Source organism: Chionomys nivalis, chromosome 7, assembly GCF_950005125.1.
Source record: "Chionomys nivalis chromosome 7, mChiNiv1.1, whole genome shotgun sequence".
In the NCBI taxonomy this organism is placed as follows: domain Eukaryota; kingdom Metazoa; phylum Chordata; class Mammalia; order Rodentia; family Cricetidae; genus Chionomys; species Chionomys nivalis.
Genome location: NC_080092.1, coordinates 80983525 through 81000299, shown reverse-complemented (window position 1 = coordinate 81000299; position 16775 = coordinate 80983525). Strand labels below are relative to the sequence as shown.

General features: G+C 52.2%; 3 protein-coding genes across 9 annotated transcripts; 1 reads left to right on the top strand and 2 right to left on the bottom strand.

The window, feature by feature from the left end:
- The first annotated feature begins 1018 nt into the window (after nt 1-1018).
- Nucleotides 1019-7154, top strand: Psmc3ip (PSMC3 interacting protein). Of its 3 annotated transcripts, none has more exons than XM_057774050.1 (8): nt 1019-1171; nt 1255-1355; nt 1476-1565; nt 3411-3522; nt 4181-4326; nt 4408-4461; nt 4605-4664; nt 6799-7154. In XM_057774050.1, exons 1-8 carry the CDS (start codon nt 1138-1140, stop codon nt 6835-6837), a joined length of 636 nt encoding a protein of 211 aa, XP_057630033.1. In that variant the 5' UTR covers nt 1019-1137; the 3' UTR covers nt 6838-7154. The 3 variants fall into 3 exon arrangements, with proteins under 3 accessions (XP_057630033.1, XP_057630032.1, XP_057630031.1); XM_057774049.1 differs by lacking the exon at nt 6799-7154 and adding an exon at nt 4739-4869; XM_057774048.1 differs by lacking the exon at nt 6799-7154 and having other exon boundaries at nt 4605-4807.
- Mlx (MAX dimerization protein MLX) lies at nt 4830-9825 on the bottom strand. 3 transcript variants are annotated; one of them, XM_057774045.1, is made up of 8 exons: nt 9553-9821; nt 9284-9320; nt 8751-8840; nt 8380-8486; nt 8057-8156; nt 7784-7883; nt 7061-7262; nt 4830-6031 (listed from the first exon to the last, which is right to left on the bottom strand). In XM_057774045.1, the coding sequence occupies exons 1-8, from the start codon at nt 9754-9756 to the stop codon at nt 5975-5977; spliced, it is 897 nt and encodes a 298-aa protein (XP_057630028.1). In that variant the 5' UTR covers nt 9757-9821; the 3' UTR covers nt 4830-5974. The 3 variants fall into 3 exon arrangements, with proteins under 3 accessions (XP_057630028.1, XP_057630030.1, XP_057630029.1); XM_057774046.1 differs by having other exon boundaries at nt 4841-6031; nt 9715-9825; XM_057774047.1 differs by lacking the exon at nt 8751-8840 and having other exon boundaries at nt 4839-6031; nt 9715-9814.
- Nucleotides 9826-10472: 647 nt separating this feature from the next.
- On the bottom strand, nt 10473-14536 carry Coasy (Coenzyme A synthase). 3 transcript variants are annotated; one of them, XM_057774043.1, is made up of 10 exons: nt 14349-14534; nt 13324-14118; nt 12463-12677; nt 12135-12266; nt 11806-11995; nt 11659-11723; nt 11413-11497; nt 11198-11295; nt 10942-11088; nt 10473-10847 (listed from the first exon to the last, which is right to left on the bottom strand). In XM_057774043.1, exons 2-10 carry the CDS (start codon nt 14018-14020, stop codon nt 10785-10787), a joined length of 1692 nt encoding a protein of 563 aa, XP_057630026.1. In that variant the 5' UTR covers nt 14021-14118; nt 14349-14534; the 3' UTR covers nt 10473-10784. The 3 variants fall into 3 exon arrangements, with proteins under 3 accessions (XP_057630026.1, XP_057630024.1, XP_057630027.1); XM_057774041.1 differs by having other exon boundaries at nt 13324-14031; XM_057774044.1 differs by having other exon boundaries at nt 11806-11992; nt 13324-14536.
- Between the last annotated feature and the right edge of the window lie 2239 nt (nt 14537-16775).

Sequence of the window (16775 nt, the reverse complement as noted above, 5' to 3'; positions counted from 1 at the left end):
AACCAAATGTGCCTGATGGTGGCACACACCTTTAATCCCAGTACTTGGGAGGCAGAGGCAGGTGGATCTCTGAGTTTGAGGCCAACCTGGACTAGAGAGTGAGTACCAGGACAGATGCCAGAGCTACTGAGAAACCTTGTCTTGAAAAAACAAAAAAAGTGCTCTTAACTGCTGAACCATCTCTCCAGCCTCATTATTCCATCACTTTTAATACTTTTTTTTCTTTCTTTCTTTTTGCAAGACAGGGTTTTTCAGTTTAACAGCTCTGGCTATCTTGTCTACTTTGTAGACCAGGCTGGGCTCAAACTTTCAGAGATAAACCTGCCTCTGCCTCTCTAGTGCTGGAATTTAAGGCATGCGCCACCACTGCCTGGTTTCATTCTTAACACTGCCCCTTATATAAGAGGAGACAAAAAAACATGATCTGAACAAAAGCTAATTGAGTTTTAGGTAGCAGAAGACTTGAAAAGTTAAGGCTGTGCCTTTCCACGGGACTCTGAGCTGCAAGGACAGCTGCTCTTTGACCTTCAGCAGACCTCAGAAACTAGAAATATTTATTTCAGGCTCCACCGGACTGACCACCGATGTCAGGAATGGAAAGCACCTGTCAGGTGTTGCTGGCCTAACTGGCGACTTGTGGCTTGAGTAGTAGTCTCTACTCCCTACCGCCTTTTTGGGCGGTCAAACCACCGCTGGTGTCGAGCGCCCCCTACACGCGACACACGGAAACGGGCGCTGTTGGCGCTCCTTTTCCTAGCCACGCTCCCGGGGGTGTAACCTGTGACTCTGAGCGGCGCGGGAGCTGGGACCCTGAAGTTTCTTCCCCTTCCCACCCCTGGGCCAAGTTCAGGATCACGAGTGCTCACATACCGCAGCTTAAAGTGGAAGGGGCCACTCGGTCCAGCCAGCGCGGAGGCCCACGGCGGCCAGTGACCTGTCGCAAAGGCTGACGCTCAGTTTCTAGACCGCGCGGGTGGGTGGGGGGCGGCCTACGGGGTCCCGGAAGATAAGGGCGCATTTCCGGAAGACTTCTCCTGCAGCCAATCAGCGTTAAGACCTTCCTCCTTCACCGGAAGGCGCTGTCTCCTGGAGCAACCAACCAGACCGCTGTCTTCAGTTTGGTGGCGGGAAAAGGCCATGAGTAAAAGCCGGGCCGAGGCTGCGGCCGGAGGTAACGGCGGCGCCCGCAGGACACGGGAGGGGAGCGGGCGAGGGGTTTAGAGGTGACTCGGTCTCCCACCTCGTCTCTCGCAGCCCCCGGGATCATCCTGCGGTACCTGCGGGAACAAAACCGGCCCTACAGCGCGCAGGACGTGTTCGGAAACCTGCAGAAGGAACATGGACTGGGCAAGGCGGTAAGACCCCACCCCCTTTGGGGGGCGGTTCCCGCCCCGCTGAACTCCCTTTTCAGGCGTGGGTCCCCTTTTCCGTCACCAGCCCATGTCCTCTCATTGCTCCACCCTTCCCTCGGCCAGGCGGTGGTGAAGGCTCTGGATCAGTTGGCCCAGGAAGGCAAGATCAAAGAGAAGACGTACGGCAAGCAGAAAATTTATTTTGCCCATCAGGTGAGAACTCCCGCAGATTAGCCCCCACCTGAGAACCTGGCTGAGCGAATCAACTCCCAGCATTAACTAGTTAGTGTTGAGGCACCTCATAAAATTAACCTGTGCCAGAAAAGGCTTCAGGCATTTTTTTTAAAAACTTATTTTGGTTTTTCGAGACAGGGTTTCTTTGTAACAGTCCTGGCTGTCCTGGAACTCACTTTGTAGACCAGACCGGCCTCGAACTCACAGAGATTCGCCTTCCTCTGCCTCCCAAGTGCAGGGATTAAAGACGTGCGCCACCATTGCCTGGCTGGCCTCAGGCATTCCTAAATCATGGGCACACTGCCTGTGATCGCACTTCGCCAGAGTTCATTTGAGGTATGGACAAAAGACAGAAGACCCTGGCTTGTTACTGCTCCCAGCCTCCTTTCCGCTTGGAAACGCTTATTGTTTCGTCTAGCCCCCACCCTCTGCCCACAACCACAAACATCAAATTTGTATTCTTTTTTTTTTTTTTTTTTTTTTTTTTTTTTTTTTTTGGTTTTTCGAGACAGGGTTTCTCTGTGGCTTTGGAGCCTGTCCTGGAACTAGCTCTGTAGACCAGGCTGGTCTCGAACTCACAGAGATCCGCCTGCCTCTGCCTCCCGAGTGCTGGGATTAAAGGCGTGCGCCACCACCGCCCGGCTCAAATTTGTATTCTTCCACCTAGACTTCTCTCTGGATGTCTCTCAGATATTAAGCATCAGTATCAATATGGCCGAAGTAGAATGCTTACTCTCTGCCCCCCTCTCCGCCTGCCAAACTGGCTTTCTAGCATTCTTTTGTAAAAGAAACACTTTTCCCCAATTCTTGGTTTCTTTTACCTTGCATATCTGACATGTGTGGTTATTTACGAATTATATCCGATTCCCCCGACCTAACCCTTTTTTGGGGGGAGGGCAAAGGGTTGAGACTGAGTCTCTATGTAGCCCAGGCTGTCTTCAAACTTGCTTTCTTGCCTCGTCCTCCTGAGTGCTGAGTTTATAAGTGTTTGTGTATTTACCAAGGTGGCTCAAGGTTTTCTTTATTGAATCTAACCTGTCTTCACGGCTCTCTATCAGACCCTCTTGGATATTGTAGCCAGAATGATCTATCTAAACACAAATTTGGCTGGTAAAATGGCTGAGGGGCCTAGAAGTAGTTTTAGACTTTCTGAAGCATTTGTTCTCCCTATTCAGCCCTGCCATTGTAAAACAAAAGTAGCCATACATGATGCAAAGAACAGACATGGCTGCAAAATTTCATTTTACATGCACGAGTTGAGCAATGGCTCCTGTTCTTCAGACTCACCTTGCCTGAATTTCCCGTCGCACTACATGGTCTGGCGTGCCCAACCTTTTCTAGCTACTCCCAGCATCAGCTGAGGAGACTCTCGTTCATCCCCAGCAGCCCTCTTCTCGCAATACCTCCTAGGGAAGGAACCTTTCCTTACACAGGACCCATGAGCCTCTTCCACTGGAGATCTGGTCCTTCACTTGAGAAGGCATGTTGCTTCATTCTTTCAGATGATGAGAGGTTTTATTGCTAAATGGAAATATATTTCTCATATTGGTTTTTTTTGTTTGTTTTGTTTTTCTTTTGTTTTGAGACATGGTCTCTCTACATAACCTTGGCTGTCCTGGAACTCACTATATAGTCCAGGCTGGCCTCAAACTCAGATTCACCTTCTGTCACTCCCTAGTACTGGGATTAAAGGCGTGGGCCATCACACCCGCCCTTACATTCTGAGCCAACCTTGAGGCTCCTGAGGACGGGCATTGCATTTCACCTTTTGTTTATCTTTGTGCCTCACATGAACTCGCTTGTATTTCTCCTCTTGGCTGGTAGGACCAGTTTGACGCAGTGAGTGATGCTGACCTCCACAGCCTGGATGCCAAAATTGCAGCCCTCATTGCCAAGGTGCAGAGCTTACAGCAAAGCTGCCGCCACATGGAGGCTGGTAAGACCAGTACCCCTTCCAGGATGCCACAGTTTGGAGGTCACAAATTGCTGGCAATGGTTTTTTTTTTTTTGCTTTTTTCGAGACAGGGTTTCTCTGTGATTTTGGAGCCTGTCCTGGAACTAGCTCTTGTAGACCAGGCTGCCAGGCTGGTCTTGAACTCACAGAGATCCACCTGCCTCTGCCTCCCAAGTGCTGGGATTAAAGGCGTGCGCCACCACCGCCCGGGCCCTGACAATGGTTTATCTGCAGCATTTTATTGCAGCTAGGAACCCCTTTACCAGGTGCCTACACTATCACATTGAAAGAAGTACAGAATTACTTAAGGCTTTTGTGTACAAAAAGGCAAGACAAGAAGCCACTTGGTTTCCCTGCCGCAGTATGAGCACACCACATTTTATTTCCGCTTCTTTAATTCCCTGTGCATCAGTCTGCCCAACTTTATATGCCACTGTTACTTTTAGGTGGAGAAGGAAAGAGAAATAGAAAACTATGCTGTAAGCTTTTTTCTTGAGCTTTTCCAGAATGTGGGGTCCTATTCTAGAAAGGTCCCAGAGCAAGATGGAAGCTGACCTCCCACCTCTGGGAAGCACCTGCTGAGCAAGACGGAATCCGTTCCTCACATGTCCCTGGTAACACTGGGGGTGTGTGGTTTCAGAGCTGAAGGAATTAACAAATGCGCTGACCACTCCTGAGATGCAGAAAGAGATCCAGGAGTTAAAGAATGAATGTGCTCGTTATACAGAGAGGCTAAGGAATATCAAAGCAGTCACCAACCATATCACTCCAGAAGAGAAAGAGGAGGTGAGCGGGGAGGCTGGAGGCTGCCTGTGCAGGTCTGGAGTGAACATGAGGTGCATAGACGGCCGTGGTTCTTCCTTGCAGGTATACAAAGACAGACAGAAGTATTGTAAAGAGTGGAGGAAGCGGAAGAGAATGGTGAGTGAGAGCTCCAAGGGTGGCTTCGGAGGTGCTGGGAAGTGACAATCACCAGGGACGTTTCTGTACAAAAGGATCCAGCAGCAGCAGGCAGCACCCTGTGCTGCTTCTGCCCAACTGAAAGGGGCTTTCTTCCTTGTCAGACCACCGAGCTGTGTGATGCCATCCTTGAAGGATACCCCAAGAGCAAGAAACAGTTCTTTGTAAGTGACGCTTGCTCTTACTCCCCTGGGATCTTTGCCCAGAGGACTCCTTCATTCCTTTCCTTACCCCACAGGAGGAAGTCGGGATAGAGACAGATGAAGATCATAATGTCACACTCCCAGACCCTTGAGGGGCCCTTGGTGGAGTCTGGGAGCAGATGTCCTGGGCTGGCTGCCTTGTTTAGGTGGCCTTATTGTTTTTGCTGGTCTTCACCTTTGAGTGGTGGGGAGGGAAGTACAAAGCTGGTAATCAGAAAGAGATGCTCATGTCCATTTTGTTGTCCGTATTACAGAGGCCTCCGCAAGGACTTAGAACAATCCTAAGGGAAATTATCTAGAATATTTATTGCAATATAATTTGATATAAAAATACTTAATTTCCTCTGGATTATCAAACCTCCCAGATATCAAACCTGGGGAAGGCAACAGGGAACACCGGGGAGAAAAGTACAGAAAGGTTTTCATACACCCAACATTTGAGAACCCTAAGGCATCAGCCAGGCCTACCCCCCAGATGACCCTAGTGTCTTCTGTAGCTATCCCCAAGTACTAGGAGGAATGTAGGCCAACACTGGTGCTGGTAGCTACGCAGACACAGTACACAGAGACAGCTGGGTGCTCTGGGGGGTCACTGGGAATTTGGGGAAACTATAACAAAAGCATGCTGTTGGTGTTTAGAAAATAAATTCATATGTTTTATGCTGTGAGATGCCTGCCTTCGGAAGACAGGGCGAGAGCTGTTAGGACATTGCCTCCTCTAGCACCCACAGGAGGTGGCTGAACATTAGGGACAGCAGGACCCTGGGAACCCTACCCTGAGCTGGCTAGAAAACCCTGGCTTTGCTCAGTGCTAACCCCACAGCACCAGCCTAGGCACAGGTGGCCTTTCACCCTTTGTGGCCACAAGACTTTCTTCTCCTTTTTCCCAAGTCAAAAACTGCCAAAATACTCCAACTTGAGCCAAGTGTTGCCCAAGAGACCAAGCAGAGGCAAACAATTTCCAAATTATATATAGAGATTGTAAGCATAAACCCGGCGACTAGAGAAAAGGCTGAAGGGCCAGGGCTTCTGTGAGGGTACCTGAACAGGCTCTTGTTCTAGACACTTTTCCTGGGAAGGGGAAAGTTGGGTGGGTCCAGCACTGGGCAATATAATAAATTAATGAGAGGCCCTCAGAGAACAGCCTCACTGAAGTGGGGCCGGGCAAACCAAACACCAAGTAGAAACCAGCTGACCGGTGTGAGGTGTTGCAGTCCAGTCTCATAGGCCCAGCAGACCAAAGACCTCTGCCCTGCAGGTTTCAGGAGCCATCAGTAGAGCTGGTTCTTCAACTGATGTAGGACTCCAATCACAATTTCTCGTAGAGTCTAGGAAAGAACGGTCAGGTGTCAGTGCACACCTGTAAGATGCCTGCCTAGACCAAGTGTGCTCTTGTACGGGGCATTTCAAATAGTCACCTAAGGGCTGGACATAGAGCTTGGGGTATGGAAGCAAAGGAGGGCTGGGAGATGGCTCAGTCAGCAAAGCCTCTAGCCACGCGAGCCTGGTGAACTGAGTTCCAGCTCCCTGGAACCCACATAGGAGTGAAAGGAAAGATCTGACTAAAAAGTTGTCCTCCACCCTCTCCATATGTGCTGTGGGGAGGGGAGATGTCTCACTGGTTATGAGTGCTTGCTGCTCTTGTAGAAGACCCAGGCCTTGTTCCCAGCACCCAAATGGTGACTCACAACCACCTGCAACTCAGGTTGCAGGGAATCCAATGCCCTCTTTTGGCCTCTGGCACACACATATGATGCACACATACACACAAACAACACAACACATGTACATAAAATGTGTTTTGTTTTGTCTTTTCCCTGAGATGGAATGTTGTCTACTTTTAATTTTCAAATACTCCTGAAACAAACATGGAGACAGATGAGTATGCCATCGGTATAACTGACATGGTAGATATGGGTGTTCACTGGTACAGTCTTTAAAGTACTTCACAACCAAAGTGTTGAGAAACTTAAAAGGGAGAAATCTGAGAAAAAATAGGCCTCAAGAGCAGAAGATGGCACAATAAAAGCCCTGGGACTACAGGGAGGTGAGGGTGTCTAGAAACTTCCAGTAACTGCTGCTGGCTTCCATACAGGACAACCAAGGAGTAGAGTGGCTAATGAGTCACCAATGACGTGGGCCAAAGCTGGACCTGGCACTGACTGGAGTGCTCACATTATGGTTGCCACATGAGACCTTCACTGGGTTAGGCAGCAAGGAGAAACAGAACACTAAACCTGTAGACACCCTGTAGAATCCCAAAGACAACCAACCACACTGCTTTTCTAATGGTTTGGATCCGTTTGCTTGGAAGTAATAAGAGAGCCTCAGACCCCATGACCCCTGCTGCCACATACCTGTGGCTCACAGTGTTCCTCAATCCAGCTGAAGACACAAGCTGACAGCTCCTGGAAGCTGGCCACAGAGATAGAGGCATTGAAAGACTGGAATAGGGAGTCCATGATGCCTTGGAACACGTTGAACTTGACCTGGTCAGAGACCTGGTCCTCCCCCTCGTGAGGGTTGTCTTGATGTGCCTTCACAATCTGCTCATAGTTCCTGGAAGCAGGCAAGCAAGCAAAGCTGAGGTGCTACAAGCAGCTTCACCAACCTGAGAAGCACGATGAGATAGCCCAGTGGTCACCACAGAAGAGGATTCATAGAGCCCTTCGGGGATGCATTCAACAGCTAAACACTACTAAGTCAAAACTGTGACTCCCTGCAACCTACAAGTGCTTTTCTTTTTTGTTTTTTTGAGACAGGGTTTCTCTGTGTAGCCCTGGCTGTCCTGGAACTTACCGTATAGACCAGGTTGGCTTCAAACTCAGATCCGCAGATCCACCCACCTCTGCCTCCTGAGTGCTAGGATAAAGGCGTGCCCCACTGCCGCCTGGCCCCTGACCGGTGTTTATTTCCTGTATGTCTGCTCTATGTAAAAGGCTGATGGGGACAGACAGCCCTGCCTTACAGTGACTACCTTGAGTCGGTATTGCCTGCATGCATTCTCCAATACAGCCTTTAGATGAGAGAAAGTGCATTGGGGTTGACTCGCGCGCCCCTCAATTCCCCACCCTTCTTACACTTTCATTATCTTGAGGGCTGTGACATCCTTGCGCAGTGTGGATACTTCCTCCTCCTGCTTTTTCTTCTCCTTGTGTAAAAACTGGATGTAGTCAATGGCTGGTCAAGAGAGGGTTGGGAACAGAAGAAGTCTGAACCAGGAAGATGGCTCACTTTGTTTCCCCTTCCCCTGGAAGTCAACTTGCCCAGCACAGCCACCACACCTGGGTCAGACCAGGTACCAGCCACTCCTGGTCACTACTACCTCCCCTGCCCTGTCGCCCTGGTCATACTCTTCTGTAGAACGATGGCTTTGCTGAGTTTCTGGGAGCCAATGGAGAAGTCCTGCTGCTGGCAAGTAGGGACGATGGTCTGCAGATCATCGTAGCCTCTCTGTGGAAATGGCAGTGAGATGGGTTTCTTAACTCAGGAACAAGACAGACTAGCACAAACTTGATACCAGTTCCATGCTCAGAAACTCAAAGCATAGAGGGCCGGAAGGAGGGGGTAGGGGCAATGGACTAGCCCTGCAGACTGCTGGGACTAAACTCAGGGCAGGGTGAATAAGAACCACACAGAGTCCTCCCTTGCTTCCTGGAATAAGGCCCCTAGTCACCTTGATAGCGTCCCTCCTCTTCTGCTCAGCTTGAGTGTGTGCACGCCGCCTCCGGTCTTTGTAGGACTCCTTGTAGGGCTCCTGCTGATAGTCACTGTCCTCGTCATCTACGCTCAGATGGAGGCAGGGGAAGGTCATGCAGGGTCCACTGAGTCCAGTAAGCCCACCTACCCCTAGTTTAAGAACCTGCTGCCCAGAGATGGCAAATGGAAGAACCTAGTATCTTAGATGAGGTGAACGATAGTGAGGCTCGGCTAGGCACTGCTCCAGCCGCCCCACGTGGACTGTGGCGCTCCCTATTAGGAAGGATACTAAGATGATGGCATAGCTGCGTTTCCCCGAGTGTGTGTGCGAAGTGTGTTGCTGCCTACCTGTGTTGGGGACGGAAGAGGCACTGGTGGAACCGATGCTATTAGCTCTGGACACTACACTCCCCTTGTGGGCGCTTTCTACAAAAAGCCCTGGAAAAAAGAGGCCTCAATCACTAAGAAGTGGGGAACATGACTAGGCCCTCGGTCACCAATGGGCACAATGGCTTCAAATGCTGACCTCTCCCCACCAACTCCAAAGTCAGCCACCACAGGCCACCCATTTCATGCTGCAATGCTCCTGTCTCTAGTGTCAACACTGCCCACAGGACTAATTCCTGGCTCACAAAGGGGCACCTGGATGCAATGAACACGCCCAGCTGTCACTGTTTCCATCATTTCCCGTTCTAGAGCAGAGAAACCAGGTGTGACCCATGGTTGCTTCCTGCTTATCCTCCAGCTCCTCCCTCACTTCTAAATCCAGGGGTTGGCGCAGTGACAGTGGACTGTGCTCAGGTGTGGCTGGCAAGACCACAAAGATCTACAGAGCTGAAACAGGTCATTCCTGACACGAAGACGGTGGAGAAGCCACTCACCAGGGTCCAGGCTGTTGTCACTGTAGGCATACTCGACCTGCAGCATCAAGCAACGGAGAAGCCTGTCAGACCTTTGCCTCTTGGAAAAGGCACGCGCAATCCGCGGATGCACGTACCATGGATGCGGGGACCGCTGAATGGTTCTCCCAAAGGCGAGCCTGGCTAGGCCGCAGGGGCGCCGACCCCTCTGTATGACCCCTGCCGTTCCCGCCCCACTTCCCAGGCACGTCCCCCTTGTTCCCGCACACACGCCTCATTTGTCTCCCCACCTTGGCATACGCCGGGTGAGAGCTGTCTTCTCTGCAGCCCCGGGACCCGGACAGCAGGGGAGACTCTGGGGATAGTTGGGGAGCCCCGCGTCTTCCGGACCCCCTACGTGCACGAGCCCGACCCGCCCTCCCCTCTCCGGCGTGCGCGTCCGCGGAGCTTGCCTTGACCCAGGGGTCCTCCGGAGAGGCGCCCGGCTCCGTCATCGTGGACCTACCGAACCGGAAACGAGCCTGCGGACTGGCCCCCAGCCTCCAGGAAGAGGCGAGGCTCAATCACGTGATCCAGCCCACCAATCTGCAACCGTGGGTATGGGCAGGGCGAAAGCGCAGCGCTTGCGCGGCTCCAGTTATTAAACGCCTGCTGGCGGTGGCCACACCTGACCAATTCGCGTTATTAATGCAGGCAGTGTCAGCCCTCGTGGGTCCTGCTTGCCTCCAAATGAGAATCTAGAATGGAGGCAATTTTCTGTTCAATGGAGCTCTCAGAAAAGATTGTTAAATGGGCTAGAAGTGTACTAGTTTGGGGGAGAGCCCCAGCACTGCTCACAAAAAAGCGTCTAAACAGTGAGACATCGTGTACGCACGCGCACAGCTGATCGGGCTGGCAACCACAGCAGGGTCAAGAACTTCCCCTATGTCACATGATCGGATCCAATGGGAGCACAACGCCACTCCACCCACGGCTGGTGTCTGATGCGGCGCTGTGTAATTAAACCTTCTGTAAAGAGCCTTTGAAGTCAGGCTTATTGGCAGAACAGTAGAAAAGTCTAACATACTCAAAAACACATCGCTAGTCACTGATAGGCTGCGCTCAACCACAGCAATCCCTTACTTCCAGCTCAGGCCTTGCCCCTGAATTTGGAGCTTAAAGATCCAAAGATACCTAGAGGCACTGCAGCAGGAAGGAGAAACCACACAGGCAGCATTGGAAACATCTTTAATTCGGTGACTGGGTCCAGTGTTTCAGCACGACCCATCAACAGTGGGCAGACGTCACACATCCGCCACTGAAGAGGGAGAACCCTAGAGGGGACTGCTCCCCCATTTAGCTATGTCCTGCTGGCCAAATTCCAGCATCTAAGCAGACTTCCGGGCTTCTCTCTGTGTTCTGCACAGCTAAGCTAGAAGCCTCTTAGGCCTGCCATAGGGCGAACATGGAGGCCCCCCACACCTCCTCACCACTGGATTTGTTAGTTCTGGGGGGCCAGTTTGGCGCCACAGAAAATTCACTGTCAGTTCTTGGTCTGATGGGTCTTAGGGAGGCGCTTCTGTAGAAGAGTCCAGGCTTTTTCCACCTTTGGCCAGTCCAGAATTGTAGAAGAAAAGACAGACAGGGTCAGGGGGATGACCACTGGACCTTCCCTCCCCACAACTTCCCTTTGCACCAACCTGTCGCTGCGTGACATGTGGGTCCCACAAAGTGCTCAGAACCACATGGCTCTGCTCCACCAGCTGCTGCCCGCTCATCTGGCTCTGCAGCCGGCTTTGAGCAGCTGCTTCGCTCAGTCCATCCCTCTCTACAATGCGTCGTACAGCCTGAGCACAGAGGACACACCGATCAGGAAGGACCCCACCTCAGTCTACTGGATCACAGCAGGAGACTAACTGCAGTGAGCTCAGACGGGGTAGAGTGGGGTCCAGATACCTCGGTCTCGGGGATGACAATGGTCCACACCTCGTGTACCATATTCTGCCAGCCGGCTTCCAGCAGCATGGCGGCATCAATCACACACACCGTCTTTCCTGTGGGGAAGCTCTAGTCACTGCCAGCAACACCTTGACACTTGCTACCGCATGGGGCCAAGGAAGCCGCCACCTAACTTCCCCACTCTGGCCGCTATCGTCATCCCGCCCACTCACCCTTAGCCACAGCCAAATCCATCTCCTCTCGAGCCAGCTTCGCAATAACTGGCCACATAATATCTGTGAGGATCTTCAGCTGCTTCTGGGGAGGGGGACAGAGAGTGGGCGGAGGTTAGCGTCCCTGAGGAGATGGGGGCTGGGAGCAGATGAGCAGAAACAGACTTCCTGTGCCAAACTCGGTAATCCGAGGGTTCCGCCCGTTGGCAGCAGCTGAAGAGCTCTTGAAGCGGTGTGCGCGTTTACCTTGTTGCCGAACACCCGGCTGCCCAGGATCTTCCTATTGATGGTGCCATCTTTATGGAGAATATCTGGGTGATAGAAAAACAGCTAAGTACAGAGGCCAGCCCATCTTCTTACCTTCGTCCACCTCCACCCCTCCGCAGCCAGTACCTGTTCCAAAGGCCTCCACCACAGGCTGGTAGGCAGGGCCCCCAGGAGCATAGGCCCGATGGCCCAGATGGTCACTGTCAATGATATATGCACCCAGTTTCTTCAACCGCTGGGCTACTGAGCTTTTCCCAGAGCCGCTGATGCCCGTCAGCCCGAGCACATAGAGCCCTGAGGGGATCTCTGGCCTCTGCTGCAGACAAGACAGGTAAGCGGAAACCTCAGTTACCAGGGAGTCCAGGCTCCCACTTCCCGCGGACGGCCTGTTTCTACCCTCCAGCCTTTCCAACATGCACATTCGGTGAGGAGAAAGGGAAGGAAGGCAGACTTACGTTTGGAGCCTGAAGCAGGTTTCCCAGAATCCGCTGCCGGAAGCTGGAGGAGCTGACCTTATCCTCTTCGTTTTCACTGTGACTTTGGTCCTTCAGCAGCTGGATCTGGTATAAGGCAAGTTCCTCCTTGCCCTGAGGTGAGGGGTGGGGTAAGAGAAAAGACAATGACTCTGGAGGTCCCAGCTGCCCTCTTCGTCCACCTCCACAGGCAAGATCCTTCCGGCTTCCTCCACCCCCACCCCGAACCCTCCCTCCCCGGCCCTGGGGCCACAGTACTTCCAACAGGCCTTCCCGTCCCATTCCCTCTGCCAGTCTCCTTCAGGGTTACATTCTCAAGGCGGAAGCGGTTGACGGCCATCCCCCCACGGTAGGTCTCCTCGCTGACCACCAGGAACTCCAAGGTGGGGTCAGACCCAGCAGGCCCATAAGGGTCCAGCAGGGGGACGATATCAAAAGTCAGGGAGGGCTTGACGTCCACCAGGAACTCACTCAGATGGTTCACACGCTCTGCATAAGGCTGGAGCAGCTCAGGGAGTACCTTGCCTGGAGAAGGAGCAGAGAGCAACCGTGAGATCTTCCCATTGAAGCAGACAGATGCACAGGCACACTTGGGGAAGAATGCCCCTAGGCACTGAGATCTCCCCAAGCGGTGGCAGCGAGAAAGAGTAAAACTGGGAGTTTTGGGAGAGGGGGACAAAGGGGAGGAAACAAACAAGCAGCACAGACACTGCAAGGGCTGGCATGTACCCAGAAAACGGGCCACCAAGAAATGACCGCAGAGATGAAGCGGTACCAGTAGGTATCAGCTAGGTGGGGAACTCCAAGAGCTACCCACTCTTAGCGCCCCCTCGCTGTCCGTGGCACCACTAGGTCACCTAAACTCATCTTCCAAACATTTATTTTCAGTGTTTCAGAGCCTATCACTAGGAGAACCATAAAGGGCAAATTCCTTGGTTCCCATTTGGGGAGTTCTGACTTCAGTAAAGATGACTGAACCGCACACTAAGGATGCCACATGTATTCATCAAAAGTCCCAGAGCAATAACAGTGCCAGGCGTTGTGGCATTTTGGAAGGGTGAAAGGTGTCCCTACCCTTCCCTGATCTTGGCATTGGGGGGGGGGGAGCCAAGGAAATTTAACGGGTGTCCTCCATTGCCCTATTCCGGGGCCCCTCGTCCCTCTCACTCACTCTTCAACAGATCTTTGTCTGCTACTCCCACCACAAGCTGCTCCTGGGCCAGTACACATGCAACACTGAGCAACACCTTGTGAGCATTGTGCAAGCGGTCAAAAGTGCCACCCACGGCCCCACGGTGGTAGCCACGCACAGGCTGCTTTGGAGATCTGGCAACCGGGGAAGCTGGCCTTATGGTGGAGGGTAAAGGGACATCCAGGGACTCCACAGGCAGCTCTCCAGTTCCATAATCCGGGTACAGCAAGACAGAAGACAACTGCGAACAACAGCTGTAACAACTGGTGGCATAGCGCTCTAGCTGTTGTTTAACAGGGTTGTACTGGCTCCTATCCAGGGTCTGGAAGTCCGTAAGTACTACTTCTGGAGGGTGGGCCAGATTCTGGACTGAGGGCAGAACAGGGAGGAAAGTGCTCTTGGTCTGGATATTGGTCAGTAGAATTCTGACGTCCAGGTGCCTGAGCAGGTCGGCGCCGCTGTAGAGGTGCGTGATGAAATCCAGAACTTCAAAAGTGGCCTGCACAGGGCTGGCCTGGGGCTGAGCGGGCCCCCCCAGGTCCATGCCCGGTTGCAGGTGCACATAGAGGGTGTGATTGACCAGGCGGGCCGCCGAGGTCAGAATGGGCGGCAGGCGTGGGGCCAGGGTGGCCAGCGGCGTTGTCAGCACCAGGAGGCCAGAGCGGAATACGGCCATGCTGCCCAGGTCTGCAGACAGTCAGGGAGACGAAGAGAGAGTGACTAGCTGGGCTGAGGACGAGGGCTGCAGGGGAACTCGGATGCAGGTGGAGGGACCTGGAGCAGGGCAAGGGGACCGTTCGCTGATAGAAACTGGAATCCTGGTAGGGAGAACCGGCCGGGAACCCCTGAGTCATGGGGGCAGGGGCTTCAGGAATCCTAGTCCCAGTCCCTCTGGTTAAACTGAACCGGCATCTGCGAAGACTCGGATACGGGGACTAGAGGGGACGCTGTGGCTCAGGCCGCTTCCCTACTCACTGAGTTCTTGGGATTCTGCTTCTACTTACACCGCCGCGGAGGCGTCCTAGGCTGCGGCCCGGAAGCACTACCCTCAGATCTCAGAGCGCGGAGCTACGGGAACTCGAAACAGTCAAACGGTGCAACTCCGAGGTTGTGGCAGAATTCTCGAGAAGACCTCTGGGGAGGGGCGCGTCGGGGCGGGGCTGGGCGCAGAGGCTTCGGGGTTGCGCGGAATCCTGGCACCGAATTCTCTTGGAACTGGCAGGAAGCGGGCAGGGCGAGCTGCAAAGCCCGTTTTGCGGATTCCCGTTGTCCTTTGCTTCCCTTAGCTTGCTAGGAGACCGTGACAAAGCCAGGACCCCTCCTGGCGTCCCTTCTCAATGAGAGAGACAGGGAGAGTAGGGTCGCGTTACTGTGCTTGCTCCGGGCCAGCGTTTCCGTTGATGCTGCTGGGCAATTCTACCACATCCCATTCCACATAAGGGAAACGGGGCTTTTGAGTGTTTTGGATCACTTGGGGGCGGGTCTCCTGGCTTCCTAGGACTCTCGTTTGCAGCGAGAGGCAAGAAAGCGATCTCTCTCTACGTGTTAGGTCAGTAACGCTGCGGGGGCAATCTTTGACCTGGGAAAAGGGAGACCTAGGGGTGAAGATACCCGGCGAAGTTAGTGAGGACTGGAAAATCATGAGGGCTAGAGAGTCGAGTTGGTAGTCGAGAGTGTGGAGGGCAAGCCAGATAGTCAACAGAAACCATCTCAGGTAAATCATCCACGGAGATCGCAAAAAGGAGAGCAACCCAGCCTCAAGATTCCTAAAAAGAGCCGAACGTTGATCTGCGATCCCAGCTTTGATCCCAGAAGGATCGCTGCAAGTTCAAAATGAGCCTGAGTTTCAAAGCAAGGCCCTGAACGTGGTAGGAGCTGACAGGAGGAGAGGAGACCAGAAGACCTGTAATGTATGCTGTGGTCCAGAAATCTGGCCTTATAAAGTAACGAATCTGTTAAGGAATCGAGCTTCTTGCAGGAGGAGTTCAAACTGGATTTCAGAGATGGGAGTCTAAGGAGCCTACGGTTGGAGAAGAGTCACTCTTAACATTTGGCACAGTTACGTTTTTTACTTGCTTGTTTGTTTTGAGACAGCATCTTGCTGTGTCGCTGACAAAGCATTGCTTTCATTAGGTGTCTATTTGGTGCACTGTCCTAGGCATAAAGACAGAACAGAGAACAAAAGTCGCTGAAGTGGATTCGTGTGTGTCCTGGGATGGGATGGATAAACAATAAATCCAGAATACACCCAGTGTTGCTGAGACAATAAAGAGAACTAAAACAGAGGGAAGGAACTATACTGGAGGGGAAGGAATACTTTTTTGACAGGGTGGCTCAGGGAAATAGCAAAGATCTAAAGAAAATACAATCAGAGATCAGGGGAAAGTGGACCAGTTAAAAGATGGCAAGTTACCTGGCGGTGGTGACACACACCTTTAATCCCAGCACTCGGGAGGGGAGGCAGAGGCAGGCAGATCTTTGTTGAGTTTGAGGCCAGCCTGGTCTACGAGAGCTAGTTCCAGGACAGGCTCTAAAGCTACAGAGAAACCCTGTCTTGAAAAACCAGAAAAAAAAAAAAGAAAAGAAAAAAAGAAAGAAAAGAAAAAAGCTGTAGCTGGATGGTGATGCACTGGCCTTTAATCCCAGCACTCTGGAGGCAGAGGCAGGCAGATAGATCTCTGAGTTTGAAGCCAAACTGGTCTACAGAGTAATTTCCAGGATAGTCAGGGCAATACAGAGAGACCCCGTCGGGGGCGGGGGGGCGTGGACATGGGGGCAAGTGTCAATGAAGGTATTAGGGGGCCAGGAGAGCAGAAGTGTGCACAGATGAAGAGGGTGGTATATGAGGTCACAAAGGATACAGGGACTGGGAAGATGACTCATGGATATAGCTCAAAGGACTCGAGTTCAGATCCCCAGATGCATAGAAAAGTGTTTCCTTGGAGAGGGAGGGGTAGGGAGGGAAATGGGAGGATGGGAGGAAGTGGAAATTTTTAATAAATAAATAAATTTAAAAAAATAATAAAGTGTTTCCTTGATGTCCTCCCATAATGCCAGCATTGGAGACTCAGAGATATAGGACCCTTAGGGGCAAACTGCTAGTCTGAACAAGCTGGAATCAGTGAGACGCTGCACCAATAAATAGACTCCTGACTTCAACTGTGGACATACACACATATATCTGTATACACACCTGCCCACATACATGGGAACACACGTAGACATGCGCACAAGCCAAAAGATGCAGGAACATCATAGAAAGTCTTGAGGACTTAGGGTAAAACATTAGATTTTACTCAGATGGAGATGGCACAAAGTATCTTCTACCCTCAAACTCTGAGGGATCAAACTCTGCCTTCTGAAGCAAGCTCAGTCCTCTGAGCTAGACTCCCAGCCCAGCCAAGGGTGTTTTAAGCAGATACAATTCCACA

Coding starts and splice junctions, on each gene's coding strand:
- Psmc3ip (XM_057774048.1), top strand. CDS start 1,138: ATGAGTAAAAGCCGGGCCGAGGCTGCGGCCGGAG. Junction 1,172..1,254: donor GGCCGAGGCTGCGGCCGGAG/GTAACGGCGGCG, acceptor CGTCTCTCGCAG/CCCCCGGGATCATCCTGCGG. Junction 4,327..4,407: donor CTCCAGAAGAGAAAGAGGAG/GTGAGCGGGGAG, acceptor TCTTCCTTGCAG/GTATACAAAGACAGACAGAA.
- Mlx (XM_057774045.1), bottom strand. CDS start 9,756: ATGACGGAGCCGGGCGCCTCTCCGGAGGACCCCTGGGTCAAGGCAAGC. Junction 9,321..9,552: donor CTCACCCGGCGTATGCCAAG/GTGGGGAGACAA, acceptor TTGATGCTGCAG/GTCGAGTATGCCTACAGTGA. Junction 8,841..9,283: donor TGACAACAGCCTGGACCCTG/GTGAGTGGCTTC, acceptor TCTTTTTTCCAG/GGCTTTTTGTAGAAAGCGCC.
- Coasy (XM_057774043.1), bottom strand. CDS start 14,020: ATGGCCGTATTCCGCTCTGGCCTCCTGGTGCTGACAACGCCGCTGGCC. Junction 12,267..12,462: donor ACCGCTTCCGCCTTGAGAAT/GTAACCCTGAAG, acceptor CCCTCACCTCAG/GGCAAGGAGGAACTTGCCTT. Junction 11,498..11,658: donor GCCGGGTGTTCGGCAACAAG/GTAAACGCGCAC, acceptor CCCCCTCCCCAG/AAGCAGCTGAAGATCCTCAC.